The sequence below is a fragment of the Cervus elaphus genome, chromosome 6 (genome assembly GCF_910594005.1).
Source record: "Cervus elaphus chromosome 6, mCerEla1.1, whole genome shotgun sequence".
Classification (NCBI taxonomy): Eukaryota; Metazoa; Chordata; class Mammalia; order Artiodactyla; family Cervidae; genus Cervus; species Cervus elaphus.
This window is the reverse complement of record NC_057820.1, coordinates 15,133,546-15,156,717: the sequence shown is the minus strand read 5'-3', so window position 1 is coordinate 15,156,717 and position 23,172 is coordinate 15,133,546. Positions and strand designations below refer to the sequence as shown.

General features: G+C 37.7%; 1 protein-coding gene across 10 annotated transcripts in view; it reads left to right on the top strand.

Annotated features, from left to right (window-relative positions):
- Positions 1 to 23,172, top strand: part of PTPN13 (protein tyrosine phosphatase non-receptor type 13) — a 210,786-nt gene that overhangs the window by 170,930 nt on the left and 16,684 nt on the right. For all 10 annotated transcript variants that reach the window (XM_043906258.1, XM_043906251.1, XM_043906249.1 and 7 more), the window contains 13 exons: positions 883 to 1,036; positions 2,402 to 2,616; positions 2,719 to 2,817; positions 4,239 to 4,600; positions 5,378 to 5,561; positions 7,290 to 7,448; positions 8,426 to 8,597; positions 8,699 to 8,909; positions 10,828 to 10,898; positions 13,548 to 13,609; positions 16,926 to 17,019; positions 17,933 to 18,070; positions 18,166 to 18,254. In XM_043906258.1, the coding sequence (XP_043762193.1) occupies positions 883 to 1,036; positions 2,402 to 2,616; positions 2,719 to 2,817; positions 4,239 to 4,600; positions 5,378 to 5,561; positions 7,290 to 7,448; positions 8,426 to 8,597; positions 8,699 to 8,909; positions 10,828 to 10,898; positions 13,548 to 13,609; positions 16,926 to 17,019; positions 17,933 to 18,070; positions 18,166 to 18,254 (2,010 nt within the window). The remainder of the gene's footprint in view (positions 1 to 882; positions 1,037 to 2,401; positions 2,617 to 2,718; positions 2,818 to 4,238; positions 4,601 to 5,377; positions 5,562 to 7,289; positions 7,449 to 8,425; positions 8,598 to 8,698; positions 8,910 to 10,827; positions 10,899 to 13,547; positions 13,610 to 16,925; positions 17,020 to 17,932; positions 18,071 to 18,165; positions 18,255 to 23,172) is intronic.

Sequence of the window (23,172 nt, the reverse complement as noted above, 5' to 3'; positions counted from 1 at the left end):
ATGTGTGAATAATACCAATTTCACTGAGATCTCCAAATTTATTAGTCAAGAAACAAAGCCTAATTAATGTAAGTAAACATGCTCATATTTTTTTCCTTCCAAATTGGGAAGCAAATATTATGACGAAGATTTTTATTGTGGAAGCAGGCTTTCTATATCACGTTTAGCCCTAATATCACCAGAGATCTGCCAGGAGGAAGGGGAGAGTTTGCCTTAACATTTTTTTTTTTTTTTTCATAAACATCCACAGATACCTAGTGGTTTTCACTTCTAGGTATCCTTCAACCAAAAGGATAAATTCACGTTGTTCTAATACATTTTTAAGTCAGGGAGTTTACTAAATTACTTATAATGGTCTTTATATGATTAGGATAATAATGACTTTTTTTCCATCTTTAATTGGAGGATAATTGCTTTACAATATTGTGTTGGCTTCTGCCGTACAACATCATGAATCGGTCACAGGTACACGTGTGTCCCTTCCCTCCTGACCCTCCCTTCCACCTCCTACCCCATCCCACCCTCTAGGTTGTCACAGAGCTCTGGGTTAAGCTCCCTGTGCCCATAGAGCAGCTTCCCAATGGCTATCTGATTTTATATTAATATCTGAATTTTCTAAAATGTGTTTATATTATTTTTATAATGGAATTTTTTTCTTTCTAGTCATTTATCTTCTTTATACAGAAAATAATAAAAAACTTGATTTTGACATTTTTAGTCCCTTGCTTTTGTCTGTTTTTTCCTGCCTCTACTTGTGTTTTGGTAGACCAGAGAGTTACTTTAAATGATTTTATACCACCAACTGTACAAAGTCCTAAAAACTTATTTACTTTCTTATGTAACTTTCTTCTCAGTTAATAAGGCACTCTTCTATTTATACAGGTGGTTCATCTGTTGTTAGAAAAAGGACAGTCTCCAGCATCCAAAGAACATGTCCCCCAGTGTACCCTCTCAGATCCGGATACCCAAGGTCAAGCCCCAGAAAAAATGATGAAGAAGATGACTCATGTCAAAGACTACAGCTTTGTTACTGAAGGTCAGACCTTGGGAGGCTGTCATCTCACTTTAAACTTATTCCTGGATTATTCAAAATTTGATCTTTACATGTTGGATCATAATTCATACTGGATCTCTTTATTCTTGTCAAGTATAAATAATAATGTAAGGCAGCACTGTACTGAATTTAGGGGGGGGGAACACACACAGTTGTAGCTCTTGAAGTCTGAAAGGCTTTGGCTAATGAAATCAGGCACAAAACGGATAATGGTCATTTAGTGGTGCCTAAAATAGTTGTAAAATTCAAAATAAAATTTGTAAGAGAAAAAAGTAAATATAAATAATTGCTGAGAATGACTTCAAACACATATGAAACCTTGATTCTTATATTTTCTATTTTTCTGTTTGATTTTATGGACTTGTGAAGCTAAGTCTGAATAGAAAGTCACTAACAGTTCCCAGATACTGGTTTTCCTTACAAACTTTGCCAGCTAACTGGTAGTAAAATTGGGTATGTCACTAACTCATAATGAAAAAAGGAAATCAAGACTAATGTAGTGAGTTTTTCATAAGGTTAAATGTATTCATAATACAGAAGTACTCTTCATTCTAAGTTTATCTGTCTTCCTTTTGATGGGTATAAATGTCCTTTATAAACGGTAGTGGTGGTACATAAGCATTGTTTTGTCTTTATTTTAGATTTTTCTTTGCTTATACAACTTTCAGCAACACTGAATTAATCCCCAAAATAAGAAGAAAATATTAGCCCAACCTATATCATCTTTCCTGATTATGAAAATAAGATTAGCTTATCCACTTAATCTTACTGCCTTCTGTTCTTCCATTATTTCTTCCATTACTTTGTCTTTAAATATGTTTCTTCATGCTTTCCTGGTTATTATTCTGTTGATGAGAATTTTATCATCATGCCTTAAAGTTTTACTGAATTAAATTATATCTCACCTAAATACTAGGTCACCTATCCACTTCCCCATAACCCTTCTCTGTCATTTGTTCTTCTTATCATACCTGTCCCTTTTATGCCTGAATTTCTCTGTCTGCTTTCTTGGATTTTTCCCTCTTTTTCTCTGTCATTCTGCAGTCTTATAAAAGATACAGAATTAAGACACAGTTTCATTTTTAGAACCTTCTTTTCAGAACCCATTTTTCTAATCAAGCAGCCTATTAGTTTATGCAGCTCAGTTCAATAAGTTAAATTTTCTTAGTAACAGAGTGTGAATTAGGATTTGAATATAGAATAAGAGTGCAATAAGTACATAAAAAGCTGTGAGTATGGTGGAAATGGGCTTTTTAAAAATGTATTCAAAAGTATATATGTTTATACATGCATGTATAGTGAGAGCCTGTTAAGAATATTTACATTTTTTGATACCTTTTTTTCCAGAGAATACATTTGAGGTGAAATTGCTGAAAAATAGCTCAGGCCTAGGATTCAGTTTTTCTCGAGAGGATAATCTTATACCCGAGCAAATGAACACCAGCATAGTAAGGGTTAAAAAGCTCTTTCCTGGACAGCCAGCAGCAGAAAGTGGACAAATTGATGTGGGAGATGTTATCTTGAAAGTGAATGGAGCCTCTTTGAAAGGACTGTCTCAACAGGTGAGCCCCCAGCATGTGGAGTGCATTTTCAATGAGACAGATCAGCCTTTCAGAATGAAATGGCTTAACCGTGTCTTCATTTCTCATTCATGGTTCCCCCAGGAGGTCATATCTGCTCTCAGGGGAACGTCTCCAGAAGTATCCTTGCTCCTCTGTAGACCTCCACCTGGGGTGCTTCCAGAAATTGACCCTGCTCTTTCGGTGAGACTAAGAAAAAGTATTTCACACTATTGTAGCATGTCAACAGAGTGATTAACTCAGTTGTAGTGGTTTCATTGTTGATTGATCTCCTGGGTTTCCTAGTTCATTCTTTAGCTAGGAGTATTATCTTACATGGGTCACATAACCTGTGAGTGTATTTGATGTTTATAATATGAAGTAATTCACTTTCTCTTCTTTCTCTTCTGATTCTAGGATTTGGGGAATTAATTTTCCAAACATAAGTAGAAAAAGTAATATGAAGTAATTCACTTTCTCTTCTTTCTCTTCTGATTCTAGGATTTGGGGAATTAATTTTCCAAACATAAGTAGAAAAAGACATTAAATATTGGTTACAAAAACCTTTTGTCCATTTCTTTGAATTGAATTTTAAAATATAATCCTCATTCTGAGTTAGTTTAGATGAAAATGGGAATTATTTAAGATTTTTTTTTGCCTTAATTTTTAATACTGGGAATCACAGAGTAGGCAATATGTTTATCCATTTCCCTCTCTTGTGTGAAGGAATAGCTAAAAGGCCCAAAATCTATTTTGGTGGTTATTTATAAATTGCATACTGGTAGTTAGGAACCCAGACATAAGTGAATAATAATCTAATTGAAAGCCTTTGGCCTGTCTACTAAAAATAGTGTTCCATTACCAATGAACATGATCACTGGGTGTCAAAGACAGTAGTGTCTGGCCCCAGAAACTTTAACCATTATATTGGGGAGAAGGAGGGAGTATTATAAAGACATTAACAGGAAACTAACATTTCTGTAAGGTGCATTGTCAATGGCATTTTAAGAGACTGCATTGGTTTTCGGCATCAGATAGGAAGAACTGAGAAATTCTTTCAGTTCTTGAGGATATAAATTGATACAATCTTTCTGGAAAGCAATCTGGAAATATTTAACAAGGCTTTTAAAAACATCTTATGTTCTGAATATAGAAAATTCTATTTCTGTTACAGAAAATTGCAAGGAAATAATGAGAAACTCAGGTGAAAACCTACATACAAAGAAGTTCTAGATTTCTATTAATAGTGAAAAGCTAGAAAGAAATCTGTATCCAATAAAAACCTGTAGCCAATTGTAAGATTATTATATAGTTATGCAGCTGTTTGCAAAGCATGTTTAAGGATCTCAGAAAATACTCATGGTAGAAACCTAAATTTTGAAAACAAGATACAAAGTACAATATATACTATGACTCTAATTCTGAATGAAAGTACAAGTTGTACAATATAAATAGTTGTTACTTTTACATACGATTTTTTTTCTCTAATGAGCATAAATTACTTTTATCAAAAAATTGAATATTTTAACAGGAAGTACTGATGTTTAATTTTTTTCATTTTCACCTAAGTGAAAATATGTTAATATAAGTTGTCACTCTGATCTTTTTAAATGTGTCTGTTACAGACCCCGCTGCACTCTCCAGCCCAAGTACCCCTGAACAACAGCAAAGACCCTCCTCAGACAGCGTGTGCGGAGCAAGGCACCAGCTCAGATGAAAATGAGATGCCTGACAAGACCAGGAGCCCGTGCACGTCCGCATCCAGGAGAGACAGTTCCAGCAGCAGTGGGGGTGGAGAGGACGACTTAGCGGAGGCTCCGGCAAAGATACCGGATATCGGCTGGAGTTCAGCTTTGCATCAGACTCTAAGCAGCATGATGTCACAGGCGCAGCGTCATCACGACACACTCAGGAGTCACGAAGACCCCATTTGTACCATGTTTTACTATCCTCAGAAAATACCTAATAAGTCAGAACATGAGGGCAGGTATTGTCGATATTGGGCTTCCCTTGTAGCTCAGCTGGTAAAGAATCTGCCTGTAATGCAGGAGACCCCGGTTCAATTCCTGGATTGGGAAGATCCCATGGAGAAGGGATAGGCTGCCCACTCCAGTATTCTTGGGCTTCCCTTGTGGCTCCATCAGTAAAGAATCCGCCTGCAATGCGGGAGACCTGGGTTTGATCCCTGGGTTGGGAAGATCCCCTGGAAAAGGGCATGGCAACCCACTCCAGTATTCTTGCCTGGAGTATCCCCATGGACAGAGGAGCCTGGCGGGCTACAGTCATGGGGTCACAGAGAGTTGGACACAGCTGAGCGACTTTCACTTTCTTTCACTTTGTGTATATTCAGGTTCAACTGTATTTGTTCAAGTTTTTTATTGTTTGTTTATTTTTTTTCTATGATGTCATCCAAAATAACTACAAGAGTAAGGCTCTTTATTTCTTTTTTCTTATTATGTTGAAACATACATTAAGCTTCTGATAACATTAGCTTCAGCCTCAGCTCCAAAATTAACAACTGGGAATCAAAAATATATTTAACTTTTTTCACTGATTTGTGCAGCTTAAAGAGATCGACAGAGAATAAAAATCAGTAATATTAGCATTTAACAGATGTGAAGTAAATTTATAGTCCAGAATCAGACTAAAATGACCTCACTAAAAAGCAGATGTAAATGTTTGTTAAGCATTTTCTATCTGTGGTACAAACTTACTATACTGGCATTGCAATGTGTTTGAAAATAGTCTTGCTTTGTCTCTGCAGTAACCCTCCTTCCCCTCAACCACTGGATGTAACTCCTGGGCAGAGCTGTCAATCTCAATCAGAATCTGTTTCCATAAATGCAATGGATAAATATCATACACATCACACTTCTGAACCAACTAGACAAGAAAGCTTGACATCTTTGAAAAATGACTTGGAAAACCACCTTGAAGACTTTGAACTGGTGAGTTATTTCCTTTGTATGAAGAACATTCTATATTTTCTCAAGTAAAATGTAGTTATACACAGCTTCCCTTTAGGGAAATTGCTGTCCTTTAGATCAGCCTCAAAGCTATGCTCAGTAAATAGACAACATATCTGCCATGTTTCTCTGCTAAGAATTCAGGGAAAAGACAAAAAGACCTGGATATACGTCCTGACTCTCCCAGTGACTTGCTGTAATTTGGCAGATGCTATGAATGAATTACTTAATTCTTCTGAGTTTTAGTAGTTTTAGCTGTAAAATGGGACTAGTAACCTCATGGTATTTTGGTTAGGATTAAATGAAATAACATATGTAGAGCACCTAACCCAGTACTTATTATTTCCCAAATTGACGAGTTACCTGTTTACTCTTTAACCAAGTTTGAATGTAATTTCATTCTCTTCCACACTGTTTTGTGGGTGCCTAAATGGAATCACTGATGCTGAAGCTGAAACTCCAATACTTTGGCCACCTCATGCAAAGAGTTGACTCATTGGAAAAGACCCTGATGCTGGGAGGGGTTGGGGGCAGGAAGAGAAGTGGATGACAGAGGATGAGATGGCTGGATGGCATCATCTACTCGATGGACATGAGTTTGAGTAAACTCCGGGAGTTGGTGATGGACAGGGAGGCCTGGCGTGCTGCAGTTCATGGGGTTGCAAAGAGTCGGACACGGCTGAGCGACTGAACTGAACTGAAATGGAATCCTTTTCATTGTATTATACTAATAACCCTAGAACATCTAAACTTTCAAATTCACTTTGGAAGTCACATTTCCAATAAAACTAATATCCCTTGGACATAAACAGTGATAGCACAGTCATCTGAAGAAAAAGAGAATCTGAGTTTTGTCATTTCTGTCATTCTGTCTGACCACTTGGAGTTTTTAATTTCAAATGTAAAAGGTGAAAAAAATTGTTTGAAAAAAATTTTACGAATTCTAAATTTTTTGGTAGTTCCAATTTTTGATATAGTATTTTTTGAATTTGAAGAAAAAGAATAATATCCTTAACACTGATTCAAAGTCACCCTTTTAATACTTTTTTTTGTTATCTAAGTAATAAATACTTATTATAGAAAAGTTAGAAAACAAAGGAACAGATTAAAACCATCACCAGTCAAAACCCATAAACACTTTAATCTTTCCAGGCACTTTGTTTCCCTATAATTGTGTGTGTGTGTGTAGCACCTACATCTTCAATTTCATTCTCAGCAGTAGAGTGAAAATAATCTTTGGATGATTTCCTTAGAAATCTGTCATCACGCCTATAAGCCCTAAGGAACCCTTGTGCCTCAGTTGAAATCTTAAAGAAAAATTTTTCATACAACTAAATACATCAAGTTGTGATATTTAATCACCCAGACTTCATGTTTTTACTCAAGAAAAGCTTTCTTCTGTTGCTCTTGGCATGGGTTTTTGTTCTTGTTTATTCTGAAAATATAAGAATTGAAGCTTGAGTAAGTTCTGGGTCAGCTATCACCAGACAAGCACATAATGTTGAATTTAAACCCAACTTTTATTTTACATTGGCAGGCAGGAGGTTGGAGGGGTACCTTCTGTCTAGAACTGGACATACTTACCTGCATTCTTCACTTGAGCAAGTTTAGCAACCTTTTAAGGTTTAGTTTTCTCCTGTGTTAATCAATGGAAAGAATAGTTGTCTTTCTCTTTGTACAGCAAAATAGAATCACTGTTTCTTTCCTTAGGAGGTAGAACTCCTGATTACCCTAAATAAGTCGGAAAAAGGAAGCCTGGGCTTCACAGTAACCAAAGGCAATCAGAGCATTGGTTGTTACGTTCATGATGTCATTCAGGATCCAGCCAAAAGTGATGGGAGGCTGAGACCTGGGGACCGGCTCATCAAGGTAAGACATTTAAGCAGACTGTGTTTGTGCCAATGTGGCTGGACAGGCTGTGCTAGTGGTAAAGAACCCGCCCGCCAGTGCAGGAGACGCAATTCACGATCCCTGGGTGGGGAAGACCCCCTGAAGCAGGGCATGGCAACCCACTCCAGTGTTCTTGCCTGGAGAATCCCATGGACACAAGAGCCTGACGGGCTACAGTCCACAGGGTCACAAAGAGTCAGACACGACTGAGGTGACAGCATTGCAGCAGGGCCAGAGATCAAGCCAGTGCCGCAGAAGGAACAGCTCGAAGGTTGAGTTGATATAATGCTCTGTTTCTCCATTTTGTTTATGTTTTCCTTCTCCACCTCTTAAAAATAAATGCCTTTATACAGTCATAGTTTGGAAAGACTTTAAACAAGCAATCTTGAGTCTCAGAAAGAGAAAATTTCTTAAACTGCTCTAAGAGTAAATTTTCTATATTGGCAAAGTAATATCATCTGTATTAGCAATAGTAATAACATTATTATTTCATTTATAATTACGTGGTCATTGTGCTCATGATTTCCACAGTAAAGAAGATTATTAGTAAACGAGAGACAAGCCTCTTTTTTTTTTTTTTTTTGGCTGCACTGGGGTGTTTGTTGCAGCACATGTGGAGCTTTGCTCAGTGCAGTGTGCAGGCTTCTCATGTTGTGGCACACGGGCTTCTTATTGCAGTGTGCAAGTTCTCTAGTGGCAGTGCGTGGATTTCGTTGCCCCATGGCATGTGGGTCTTAGTTCCCCCACCAGGGATCGAACCCATGTCCCCTACATTGCAAGGCAGATTCTTAACCACTGGACCACCAGGAAAGTGTCCCAAGAGACCACTCTTCATTGTGAATCTCCTACTGGCTAAAATAGACTGTATGAAAAGTTAGAGAAATTACTGTATTTTGTTGGCAACTCCTGTATTCCAAAAACTGTAATCCCACTTTGGCCCTTTCTCGTTTCTGTAGGTTAATGATACAGATGTTACAAACATGACTCACACAGATGCAGTGAACCTACTCCGAGCTGCGCCCAGGACAGTCAGATTAGTTCTTGGCCGAGTTCTGGAATTACCCAGGATGCCAGTGCTGCCTCATTTGCTACCTGATGTCACATTTACGTGCAACAGAGAGGAGCTGGGTAATGCAAATTCAGACTTTGGGCACTGTGACTTTTCTTGGATAGATTAAAACTACATCCTGTTAAGCCTAAAGAAACAAATATTTTTCTACTTCCTGAAGGTTTTTCCTTATCTGGAGGTCGTGACAGTCTTCATCAAGTGGTGTATGTTAGTGATATCAATCCAAGGTCAGTTGCAGCCACGGAGGGTAATCTCCAGCTCTTAGACATCATCCACTATGTGAACGGAGTCAGCACACAGGGCATGACTCTGGAGGAAGCTAAGCGAACATTGGACCTGTCACTTCCTTCGGTGGTACTGAAAGCTACAAGGTACACCATAGTTATTCATGGATTTTTCTGCACACATGCATTTCAGGCCATTAGACTCTCTTAAAGATATTCCTGAATTAGTAATTCACAGACTAATTGGATGGGGAATTAGTAAAGATTACATGTTTCCTTCATGATAGTCAAATGGCTATGTCAGTTTCATGACTCATGTGCATCCCACACTGTCCAGACCAATCTTCAGACAAGTCTCACTGATCATCGTAGTAAAGCAAGGACTGTATGTCAATTGCCTTAGACCTAAATTCAGGCGAGTCCTGATGAGCCAAAGGAATGAGAATATATTGGTTGGCCCTGGCCAATCCTGGCCGATTCCCAGAGTTGGAACACAGTCCGTCCTACCAGAACCTCATGTCTACAACCAACGGGGCATAGACCGTCGCATCCACTATACCTCCTGACCATTTCCCATTACAAGAAATGCTAATAGCAACTTTTCTTTCACTTAATAATGGAAATAATTTTTTTAATGTATGTATTAGTGTCTTGTTATCAAATGACTACAAATTTAGTGGCTTAAACCAATACAAGTTAATTATCTTAACAGTTCTGGAAGCCAGAAATATAAAATAGTCTCATTGGGTTAAAAATCGAAGTGTTAGCAGAGCTGCATCCCTTCCAAAGGAGAAGATCATCTCCTTGCCTTTTCCTCCTTTTAGACATTGGCCATCTTTCTTGGCTCATAGCCCTCAGTCATCTTTAAAGCCAGTGATCACAGCACCCTTCGGCATCGTATCTGTCCGACTCTGACATTCCTACCTTCCTGTTTAATTTATAAGGACCCTTGTGATTACATTAGATAATCCAGGATAATCTCTTCATCTCTAGGTCATTAATTTACTCACTCCTGCAAAATTCCTTTTGCCATGCAAGATATATTCAGAAGTTCTTGGGATTATAATGCAGACATCTTTTGAGCCGTTACTCTGCCTTCCACATGCACATGAACCCAGGCTTTCTAGATTACAGTCTTACATTACATAAGAGAAAACTTCACATTTGTGTTTGTGACACAGGGTGAACTTTACATAGTATGTATTCCACCATGTACGAACAGTTAATAAATCATTTTATCAGAAGCCTATTTCTCCTTCTGAACCTTTAAGTTAGATTGTATACTTTTCCCCTTGAACATAATTCCTGACTAGTTTCCCTCAATATTTATAAAAATTTAACTGCCTAGTGTTATTTTCATAAATATAGCTGAATGTTAATTAATGAAGGAGAGAAGTGTTCAGACAACTTGGGAAAATGTTTTTCTGATTCTAGAATTTTTTGCCTCCAAATTACTAGAGTATCTCTTGAAAAAGAAAGTGGAAGTGTTGGTCACTCTGTTGTGTCCAACTCTTTGCGACCCCATGGACTGTAGCCTGCCAGGCTCCTCTGTCCACAGAATAATACTCCAGGCAAGAATACTGGAGTAGGTTGCCATTTCCTGCTCCAAGGGATCTTCCCAACCCAGGGATCAAACCCAGGTCTCCCGCATTGCAGATAGATTCTTTACCATCTGCACCACCAGAAAATCCCTCTCCCCAGATCTAAAATCAGTTTTTTTCATCTTTCTACTTTCATCTTTGCTAAAGTCACTAAAGATATAGTAGTAGTCCCAATTACCTTCCCCTTTATCCTGCTTCCAGCTACAAACTAGCCAGTTATTATTTTATTATTTAAAGAAGTGATTCTTAATCTTTTTTCAGTCATGAATATCTCCTTCCAGCATATATAGATGAAGACTGATAAAATCTTGTCTGCAGCTTCAGAAAGTACCTAGACCCCTGAAGCCCATCCAAAATAAAACTCGAGGCTAAATGGTTAACAGATAGTTTGAAGGATACTTAAGCAAATATCTTAAATAATTTGCAATATTGTTTTCTTTCTTTTTCTGTTTTAAACAACACAGAGATGGTCATCCGGTGGTTCCCAGTTCCAAGAGGTCTTCTCTTTCAGCTTCAAAGTCAGCCAAAGCCAATGGTAAGGATACAGTGATTTTTTTTTTTTTTTTTTTTTTTTAATGATGCAAGTAGTTATGGAGAGGTAGCTATCTTTTCCCAAAAGCAAATTTGGGTACTATCACTAAAGTGTTCTGTTGCCCTTCCAGACTATTTTTCAGGATCTAAGTGAAAAAATGACATTTAAATAAAAGCTGGTCTAAAATTCAGTGCATGATAGGAAAGAGTGGAGCGGCATGGACCCTGGGATTTAAAGCCAGACAGACCTGAGTTCATTAGGTCCTGTGTAACCTTAGCAAGTTACTTGATCCATATCTAACCCTCTGTTTTCTACCAGAGAGATGAAAAGATTATTATATAAGTATCTACCTTAAAAGGTTATAATGAGGCATAAATACAATAATATGTCAATTTATTACAATGATTGTCACATAGTAATTTATTCAGGCAATTACTGAATTTCTTTTCTGTGCCAGGCAGAGTTCTGGACATTGTGAGTATAGCAATGAGTAAACAAAGTATCTGTCTTATAATCTAGCCTAATAATAGAAATTATAGCATTAATAGTGGTGGCAGCGGTTAAGATTAATTTAATGCTTTTTCTGGACTAAGCATTCTTCCAGGTGCTCAGATACTCACAGCAACCCTGTGAGACTGTTATATCCTCCTTTTATAGAAGCAAAAACCGAGGGACTGCAAAGTCTGATAGCTTGCCCAAGCTCAAAGCGTAAATAAATAGTCAAAGCAGAATTTAAACCTACGATGTCTGACTCCATGCTCTTATTTACGTAATCAGGCTTGGTAAATGTAGCTTTTATTGGCAGTATTCATATCATATAAGAATGTTAGGCACAGGGGAACGTGGTCAAACTTAGAGTGTTTGAAATGTAAATCCAGTACTTTTTAATAGAGTTAAACTTTTAGGGTATTTGGCCACCACCATGCTCAGAAGCTCACTCGTGTCCAACTCTTTGCAACCCCATGGACTGTAGCCCACCAGGCTGCTCTGTCCATGGGATTGTCCAGACAAGAATACTGGAGTGGGTTGCCATTTCGTTCTCCAGGGTGTCTTCCCTACCCAAGGAACAAATCTGGGTCTCTTGCTCTGCAGGCAGATTACCAACTGAGCCACGAGGGAAGCCCAGTAGTATCTAAGTACCAAAACAGCTCAGAGAAATCTCAGCTGCAGCCATGGTTTATCTTCTGAAAGCTAAAGCACATCTGTTTCTCTCCTCCTCTGTTGTTATCTTGGATGCCTTAGGGGTTCTTCCTGCTGCTCTCTGATAATTCTGGTTCACAGCAGAGTCAGACTACTTCACACAACAGTCAGGAGAGCACTTGTCTAGTGACCTCTGAGACTAGTGACTCGTTCATAACTTTGAAGCCTGAGGAAAGAGCTGTGCCCTGCCCTCCTTGTAGAAACTGCCTAGTAATCTGTCTTTATGGGATTCTCTGACCTGATTTCTTTATGAATTCTGAAAAATCATATAGCATCATTCATAGGAATTTTCTTGCAGTGATGAATATGTAAAATGGTACAACCATTTTGGAAAGCAGTTTGCCAATTTCTTAAAAATTTAAACATACCTACTGTGTGATCCAGCCATTCCTCTTCTTTGTTTACTCAGAAGAAAAGAAAGCATATTTCCAGACACAAAAACTTGTCCAGGAATTTTTTTTAGCAGCTTTCTTTGTAACTACCAAAATCAGAAACCGCTCAAATGACCAAGAACTGTTGAATGAATAACCATTTGTATAAGCAGCCTATGGAAAAACCCTAGTGAACCAACCCAATAATTTATTCGAACAGTAGAATATTACTCAGCAATAAAAATGAATAGACTGTTGATACATGCAACAACAAAATTAAAATAAACTCAAAATAGTTATGCTGAATGAAAGAATCCAGACAAAAAGAATTCATATTGTATTATTCAGTTTATAAAAAATTGTACAAAAATGCAAGTTTATCTGTAGTGACAAAGCAGATCAGTGGTTGACTGAGGACAAAGGGCATGACAGCGAATAAACTATTTGTTTCATACTATTGCAATATGATTCCTTTGAATGAGTGGTTCAATTTTGGTACCCTGTTTAATTATTTTTCTTGGCAGTTTAATAAAGTATCTCCCAGAAATAATGAATCTAATTTTTTTAAATACGTACATTTTTAACTGTAGAGGAAACAATCTCATTTATAATATATGTATTGAATTTTTGTGCTGAGGGCTAAGAGTTAAAGTCAGCATTTGGTTTAGAAACATAGTCTCCAGTTGTATCCGTACTTACTTCCCTGTGTATTAGATAGTCTTTGTGAAGTGAGATAAAGGATCTGCTATCTTTCTGGTGACTGTAGTTCGGCACCTATGATTTCTCTCCCATTTAGTTGGGAAAATCTATTTTCAGTTTCAAATACTAGAAACATTTAGACCAAACTGAGCTTTTATACCAGCTTTTTTTTTTTTTTTTTAAGAAAAATAGTTGACTTTGTCCTTGGACTAAACCCTCCTCTAACATTTAATCCCATCTAGTTGATTTTAAATCACATGATGTTATGACCTCTCAGTATATTAATAAAAATAAACATGCATAGAAATTGTGGGTCTTCTTTCACTATTGTCCCTAATGTGGTTCTGAGTGGCTCATCTTTTTCTTTCTGTTCTTCCTTCAGGCCCTCACATCATGGAGCCTTGTGGCAAACCTTCACTCACACCTAATAACTCATTCTCCAAGGTAAGTGAAAGACCACCTTCTTTAGATACATGTATTGATTTTAGATACATGTACTTAGTAAGCAGATTTTATTTTCTTGGGCCCCAAAATCACTGCAGATGATGACTGCAGCCATGAAATTAAAAGACACTTGCTCCTTGGAAAGAAAGCTAGACAAACCTAGACAGTGTGTTAAAAAGCAGAGACATCACTTAGCCGACAAAGGTCCGTGTTGTCAAAGCTGTGGTTATTCCAGTAATTGTGTATGGATGTTAGAAAGTGAAAGTCACTCAGTCGTGTCCAACTCTATGCAACCCCATGGACTATACAGTCCATGGAATTTTCCAGGCCAGAATACTGGAGTGGGTAGCCTTTCCCTTCTCCAGGGGATCTTCCCAACCCAGGGATCGAACCCAGGTCTCCCATATTACAGGCAGATTCTTTACCAGCTGAGCTACAAGGGAAGCCCGTGGATGTGACAGTTGTATCGTATAGAAGGCTGAACACCAAAGAATTAATGATTTCAAATTGTGTTGCTGGAGAAGACTACTGAGAGTCTCTTGGACTGCAAGGAGATCAAACCAGTCAATCCTAAAGGAAGCAACCCTGAATATTCATTAGAAGGACTGATGCTGAAGCTCCAATACTTTGGCCACCTGATGTGAAGAGCTAACTCATTGGAAAAGACCCTGATGCTGGGAAAGATTGAGGGCAGGAGGAGAAGGGGGCAGGAGAAGATGAGATGGTTAGATAGCATTACCAATTCAATGGACATGAACTTGCACAAACTCCAGAAGATAGTGAAGAACAGGGAAGCCTGGCGTGCTGCAGTCCATGTGGTCACAAAGAGTCAGACATGACTTAGCAACTGAACAACAATAGAATTTAGTAAGTAACTCACACAGTGGAAACCCACACACAAGTAATCCTTCATCATCGGGCGCACATTCAGCTCTTACATAGGCTAATTACTTATCTATAGCTTTAGTCCTGGGATTTTTTGATTAACGTGCACAATTCTTTTGGTTGTCTCCTAGATATCCAGAAGAGAAGAATGTAGTTAACAGTGGGTTAACGTTGACCAGCAGTGACTCTCAAATGACGAATCTCTGCTACTAATGAGGCAAAACTTGCTTTTTGAAAGACATAGAAAATGCTTCACTACATAATAAAATGAAAGAACCTAAATCATTTAAGATTAGGATAGAGATATCTGGAGGTGATTTAACAAAATGTTTTAATATGTAATTAAATTCCACTTTCCAGCTCTTTATTTAAGGCTACATGTATGCCCATTTGTCTGGTTAACATTTCTTTTGACTTTCTGGCATGTAATGTATGGGACTTCCTGGGTGGCATGGTAAAGAATCTGCCTGCTCATGCAGGAGATGCAAGAGATGTGGATTCAAACCCTGGGTAGGGAAGATCCCCTGGAGTAGGAAATGGCAACCTGCTTCAGTATTCTTGCCTGGGAACGTCCATGTACAAAAGAACCTGGCAGGCTATAGTCCATGGGGTCGCAAAGAGTCAAGACACGACTAAGCAGGCATGCACACGTGTAATGTACACAGTTCACAGCTGCATCTTTATTTTGTGGAATTGTTTTATCTCAGACACATCTTGTACAGTCTCTTCTGAACCTCAGTACTTGAATGTTTTTCCTTGTAAAATCCAGACCTGAGGCATTTCCCTCCTAGTAATCTGAAAATCTTATCAGCTCAACAAGATTTCTGGCAGTGAGCTGGGTTTAGTGCAGGAAGAGAAAATGAATTTACTGACCAGAAGCCCCAAATTCCATGCCTTTCATCTCACTGTGTTGTCTCAAACTTATGACATGGTTTAGCATGTCATATGATTAGGACACAAAAGTAAAACTCTTAGTGTCTGTATGTTGGTAGATTAAGACATGGCTACACATTATGTTCTGTTTATTCAGAAGGTCTCCAATTTCACATAGCTGAAGCAACTGAATTTCCATATATTTCTAATGTTATTCATGCCGTGTAGTGCTTATTTTCTTTGTAAATATCACCATGTTGTTGAAAGGGAGAAAGGGTAGAGTTTCTGTTTAAATTAACATAAAACTCTAGAAATTAGAACTTTTGTTATTTGTGATTGCAAACATTCTTGTTGGAATTAAAATCTCCCAGGAAGGCTCCCAAACAATATTCTGTTCTTGCATACTAACGTCTGCACTGTGAATTTCTCATGTAGAACAGAGTTTTACAATCCAATGAAATTTTTGACTTTATGTAACCACTATTTGAGGCTTCTCATATGGCTCAGTGGTAAAGAATCTGCCTGCCAAGCAGGAGATGAGGGTTCAGTGCCTGGATTGGGAAGATCCCCTGGAGGAAGAAATGGCAACCCACTCCAGTATTCTTGCCTGGAGAATCCAGCTGACTAAGGAACCTGCCAGGCTACTGTCCATGGGGTCACAAAGAGTCCAGCACAGCTGGGTGACTAAAGAACAACAGCAGCAACCACTATTTATAGAAATAACTTTATCCTTGCATCTACTATCCTTTTCATTTTAATTTAAAAGGTAAAATCTTTAGAGCAAACCACCTTTTATTTGTATAAATTATTTTCATTTATTCAAACCACTTAATTTTGCATTTTTTCCCCTAATCATCTTTCTTTTTATAGGCTGCATGCCATGAAGTGCTTCACAATTAACCACCAAATTTAAAAAGTTACATTCCATTTAATAATTACTTTATAGTTACAAATCCATTGCTCTTTTCCTGGAGCCAAGATGAGATTTAGATTAGATTTGAAAATCTTTACAGCCAACAGTTGATCAGGTCACTAAATCGAAGACTGTGTCCATGAAACAACTTCACAGATACTTAAAAGATTGACTTTTTTTTCCATTTCCCTCAACTTCTAAGATTAGTAGTACTATTTAACTTGTTGTTTTTTTTTTTTACTATTTAACTTTTCTGAAAAATTCTATGGACGATAAGTCCCATAAAATATGCTTTAAAAAGAGATTTCTGTAGTCAAGTAAGTTTAGGAAATAGTACACAATGCATTTGTCTTTTGACAACTCACAGTTTATATTAGTAAGCATTATGAGAATTCGTGAAATAAAAATGTTGTTTAATCTAGTGTTTCTAGACATATTTGATGATGGAAGGGCCCATCCCCTTTGCATGTATCATTGCACTGGTATTTCCTAGAAGCGCTGATGCAATGTGGGGAGATAGAAGAAGGATTTTCTACTGAGAAAGACGGGGAGACGGACATGGAGAGGCAATGTGCAGTCTCTACCTAATCCTGGAAGTTAGTAAAATAGGAACCTAATGATTGCTTTGTTTTTTTTATACTTTAGGTTAATGGAGAAGAAATCATTGAAATTTTGTACCCTGAAGGAAAATGTTCTACCTATCAGACAAAGGAATCAGCAAACCTGATTCTGTACAAAGGTAGTTTTCCAAATCAGCCATCCAATTACTCTAAGTGCCCTAATAATTTAAGTTTTAAAGAAATATTGGTAGCCTTTCTTATTTGCCTTACATGCTCCTGTATTTTACAAGGAAAGATTGTTGTTCAAAGAAATAAAAGAATAGCATAAAATTAATATTATTAGCTATACTACTGTACAAATTTCCAGTATTCATTCTCACCTCTAAAATTAAAACAATTTTTAATTGCTTGAAGAGAGAGCAGCCTTATTTGATAATGTTTCTTGTATTCTTTGAAGCAGCCATTCACAAGCTACCTAATAACTGAGAAATTTTTTCTTAAAGATGTTTGGGCTGCCCTATTATTATACATTATATATCCATAATCTTTGTAACTTCTTTAGTTGAACTTCTTTAGTTTCTTTTATAAATTAATAATTTAGGACTAGTTTAGGGAAATAAAACATTAAATTATTAATATTTCATGAAAAGGTGTATCACACACATTGATTTTGGTTTATTCAGTTGCATTTGTGTGACCTTTTGTCTTAAGAGTCAGAATAGTTCTAGAAGTAAAAAGTTTTCCCTGTCATTGCTGCTTTTTCAGAGTAAATGCTTAAAATTTGAAGTGTCTGCCACTATCTATGGTGAAACAGATCACCAGCCCAGGTGGGATGCATGAGACAAGTTCTCCGGCCTGGTGCACTGGGAAGACCCAGAGGAATCGGGTGGAGAGGGAGATGGGAGGGGGGATCGGGATGGGGAATAAGTGTAAATCTATGGCTGATTCATATCAATGTATGACAAAACCCACTGGAAAAAAAAAATAAAAAAAAAAATTTGAAGTGTCTGCCATGTTATATATGCCACATGGTCTCTTTCTCCTATCAATATTTTTTAAAGTAAAACCCCATGTTGATTACTGTTTTTCAAGAATCTGATGGACAAGAAGATGAGAACTATGATGATCCTCAAGAAGCTGAAGTTATCCAGTCTTTGCTGGATGTTGTGGATGAGGAAGCTCAGAATCTTTTAAACCAAAATAATGCAGCAGGAGATGCCTGTGTTCCAGGTAGATGAACCAGAATGAGTAAGTTGGTACCCTAAAGGATACCGGAAGCCTCTATAGAGCATTTTAATTCCTCTTGGCCTATTTCTCTTGCCCAGGTGCATTGAAAGCCAATGGGAAGTTATCTGAAGAGAGAGCAGAAGATACATACTGTGATGGTTCCCCTTTACCTGAAGATTTTACAGAGGTAAGGATAATACCTAGGTAGACACTCTGTGATGCTGCATCTTGTTAGAATTCTCTGATAAGGTCTTACCTCTCCCAGCCTACCAGTTTCCCTTCTAAATATTAGAGATAATATCCTGATGGCTGGTTACCTCAGTAACCTCAGAGTTAGAACTGATATCTTTTACTCATTTTGCAGAAAGAACTTACCTTTAAATCATTTAACCTCTTTTGGTGAAGGTTTCCATTCAGGAAAAAAGTGCCTGAAAATCTTGATTTTTTTTTTTTTTTTTTGGTATCTTTATTATTGTTGCACCAAATAAAAGTTGGTAATTCCAAGATCCCATTCCAGTTAATACCTAACCTAGGTAGAAAATTTGATTTTTATCCTTGAATGCTTATTTTCTTCTGTCTTTCTTGAATTCTTGTTCTTAATTATCATGAAAACATATTTTTTCAGTTATTCCATGGCTTTTGCTGTGATTGGCCTGCAATTTCAGTTGAAACATGTTTTAATAGATTTGGGCTGCTAGCTCATTCATAATACATTAGATTAATTAGTTGGATCCAAACTAATAAAAATAAGCTGTCCAAGAATTAGTGTTCAACATATATAAATTTGTCAAAATTTTTAAGAAAATAAAACTCAAAAGTTGGAATCATCTTAAATTCATTTTCTTGTTGCATTTGAGAGTCATCCTATGCCAAACAATTACATTTAGAATGAATAAACAACAGGGTCCTAATGTGTAGCACAGGGAATCGTTTTCAATATCCTGTAACCATACTGGAGAAGAATATTTAAAAAAAGAATGTTTCAAACAAAAAGTCATCCCATTCCAGAGAAAGTATTACTCTCCAAATTTCCTTAAGCCAAAAGAAGAAAAAGAGAAAGAAACAATTTTCAAAATGTAATGATAAACTTATTTAAGACTAAGGCTTCATATCTTCTGGGGTATTGAGCTGACTAAGACAAAAGCATGAAATAGTGGATAAATAATATGTTGTTCAGTCTCTCAGTTGTGTCTGACTCTTTGCAACCCCATGGACTGCAGCATGACAGGCTTTCCCGTCCTTCACCATCTCCCAGAGCTTGCTCAAATTCATGTCCATTGAGTGGATGATGCCATCCAACCATCTCATCCTATGTTACCCCCTTCTCCTCCTGCCCTCAATCTTTCCCAGCCTCAAGGTCTTTTCCAATGAGTTGGCTCTTCGCATCGGGTGGCCAGAGTGTTGGAGCTTCAGCATCAGTCCTTCCAATGAATATTCAGGGTTGATTTCCTTTAGGATTGGCTGGTTTGATCTCCTTGCAGTCCAAGGGACTCTCAATAGTCTTCTCCAGCACCACAATTTGAAAGCATCAATTCTTCAGTGCTTAGCCTTCTTTATGGTCCAACTCTCACATCCATACATGACTACTGGAAAAACCATAGCTTTGACCATAAGGACCTTTGTTGGCAAAGTAATGTCTCTGCTTTTTAATACGCTGCCAAGGTTTGTGATAGCTTTTCTTCCAAGGTGCAAGCATCTTTTAATTGATGGCTGCAGTCACCATCTGCAGTGATTGTGGAGCCCGAGAAAATAAAGTCTTTCATGGTTGCAGTTGTTTCCCCATCTGTTAGCCATGAAGTAATGGAACTGGATGCCATGACCTTCGTTTTTTGAATGTTAAGTTTTAAGCCAGCTTTTTCACTCTCCTCTTTCACTTTCATCAAGAGACTCTTTAGTTCCTCTTCTCTTTCTGCCATAAGGGTGGTGTCACCTGCATCTGAGGTTATTGCTACTTCTCCCGGAAATCTTGATTCCAGCTTGTGCTTCACCCATCCTGGCATTTCACATGATGTACTCTACACAAAGTTAAATAAGCAAGGTGAAAATATACTGCCTTGACATACTCTTTTCCCAATTTGGAACCAGTTCATTGTTCCATGTCCAGTTCTAACTTGCTTCTTGACCTGCATACAGATTTCTCAGAAGGCAGGTCAGGTGGCCTGGTATTCCCGTCTCTTGAAGAATTTTCCACAGTTTGTTGTGATCCACACAGTCAAAGGCTTTAGCATAGTCAAAATAATAGGTAAGCCTGCTCAAATTAGGCATCATTGTATCTATATGAATCTGATCTTGCTCATTGTTTGAGGATAATTTCCCTCACAGGTCTTCTTAATCTTCCTAATGAGTATCTTCAAAATTGTCAAAACCAAGCTGCTTTGGATTCTTATCATGCATGTATCCACACACAGTCTCATAGACACTTGATTATTTTCATGAAAAACTTACAAATAATTAATGTGTGTAAATAAAAGGAAGCATTTATCTGTTTGGTATGTATTTCCTAACCTTAAAAAAATGGCTACACAAATATTGAATAGCTCACAATATATCATGCTGTAGTGTTTTTTACGTAAGATGCTGTTCTTTTGTACTATCAAAAGATTAATAATTACAGCAATAAGCTCTTTGTAAAAGGTTTTCTGAATATTTTAAATCATACTGACTTAATCATATTTTATTAATAATACTATTTAAAATACGCCTTGCAATGTATGTTCTGAAGTCTCTTAACTAAGGCCATAATGACACATCTCTCTAGACAGCATATTAAAAAGCAGAGACATTACTGACAAAGCTCCTATAGTCAGAGTTATGGTTTTTCCAGTAGTCATGTATGGATGTGAGAGTTGGACCATAAAGAAGGCTGGAGACTGAAGATGTTTTCAAATTGTGGTGCTTGAGAAGATTCTTAAGAGTCCCTTCGACTGCAAGGAGATCAAACCAGTCAATTCCAAAAGAAATCAACCCTGAACATTCATTGGAAGGACTGATGCTGAAGCTCCAATACTTTGGCCACCTGTTGCAAAGAGATGATTCATTGGAACAGACCCTGATGCTGGGAAACATTGAGGGCAGGAGGAGAAGGGGGCAACAGAGGATGAGATGGTTGGATGGCATTACTGAATCAATGGCCTTGAGTTTGAGCAAACTCTGGGAAATAGTGAAGGACAGGGGAGCCTGGCATATTGCAGTCTATGGGGTCAGAAAGAATCGAACACCAGTTACTGACAGAACAAAAACAACCCTTGACTACTGTAGTCTCTCCCTGTCCCCCGTCCACAGTTCCACTTTCAGAGGTTTCAGTTACCCACAGGCAACCTCAGTTAGAAAATGTTAAATGGAAAATTCCAGAAGTAAACAATTCATAAATTTTAAACTGCACGCCATTTTAGGTAGTGAGATGAAATTTTGCACATTCTTGCTCCCACCCACCCAGAACACAAATCATCACTTTGCCCATAAGTCAGTTAGTAGCCATCTCGGTTATTGGAGCAACCATTACAGCATCAAAGTGTATGATGTAACTTATTTGTGTTTCTATAACTTATTGCACTTAATAATGGCCCTGAAGTGCCAGAGTAGTGATGCTGGAAGTTTGAATTCACCAAAAAGAAATCATAAGTGCTTCCTTTAAGATGAAAGTTCTCAACTTCATAAAGGAAGAAAAAATCATATGCCAAGGTTAGTTCTGTAGTACAAACAAATCTGTGAAATAGTGAAGAAGGAAAAAGAAATTTGTGCTAGTTCTGTTGTTGCACTTCAGACTGCAGATGTTATGGCCACAGTGCGTGAAAAGTGCTTAGTTAAGATGGAAAAGGCATTCAGTTTGTGAGTGAAAGACGTGAACAGAAGTGTTGAGTACTGTCTGCAGTTTCCATCATTCACTGGGGGCTTTGGAACAAATCCCGCTCAGATGAGGTGGGGATTACTGTGACTCTTAGTAAAGTACTTCAGGCCAGTGTCTGTGTCTTATTTATGAAAGAAGGAATGAATGCCAATCATAGGCCTCACTGTAAATTATCATCTAATATTTCAAAATTCTTCACTTCAGCTGTTGCTGAACTTGTTGGATTATTTGGGGGATAACAGGGTTAGAAGGGATGTCAGGGCTTCTGTCAGTTTTTGCTTGTACAGTCTAGCGGTCAGTTTGGGAGATGTATACATGCAGATGGCTCAGGGGTAAAGAATCCGCCTGCTGGTGCAGGGGACGCAAGTTTAATCCCTGGGTCAGGAAGATTCCCTGGAGTAGGAAATGCCAACCTACTCTAGTATTCTTGCCAAGATAATCCCATGGACAGAGGAGCCTGGAGGGCTACAGTCCACGGGGTCATTCAGTCAGACATGACTGAGCAGGCACACATGCACACACAAACCATACATAGGTGAACTTTGCAAAATTAGTGAGAAATCGGTTAATACAAGTATCAATATAGTGTATGTCAAATTGGGCTTTATCTAGTTATTTTAATGTTGATAATAACTCTTTACTCTTATAAAAGACTTTATACTTTGCAAAATGATTGCACGCATGGTAGATTCCTAGATCAGGATTATAGCAGGGAATAAGAAATCCAAATGACTTTACTTGGAAATACAAGTTTTAGACCAGACTAAAATTTTCAACTCTTAAAAACAGGTAAGATCTAAGAAGCTTTGTTTTTTTTAGTTGTCAGTGGATTTAAAACAACCTACTCTTTTTTTTCCTCCATAGAAGTTCTGTGTTTCCCTCAGATCAATTGAAAATGATATCAGAGTAACTTAATTATAGATACTTTTTAACTCTACAATGTCTATAACAGGAAACAGGGCAAATAAACATGCAACTACAAGTTGTGATAAAGACTATAAAGTTTAAAAAAGAAACTGCTTGAAAAGAGAATAACCAAGGAGAACTCTGTTTAGCCTGGGTGGTAGGAAACATCCTCAGAAGATAAAGACACTTACATTAGTAAGGAAAAAGTGAAAAAAGATGAGTGATTTTGAAGAGCTCAAGAAAGGCCCATCAGTTTAAAGTCTGGTTAGGGAAGGCGAGAGTAAAGCCAGATGGAATGCAGAGGCAGACAGAAGTCAGACAGTGCAGAGTCTTGAAACGAAAGGAATTTCCC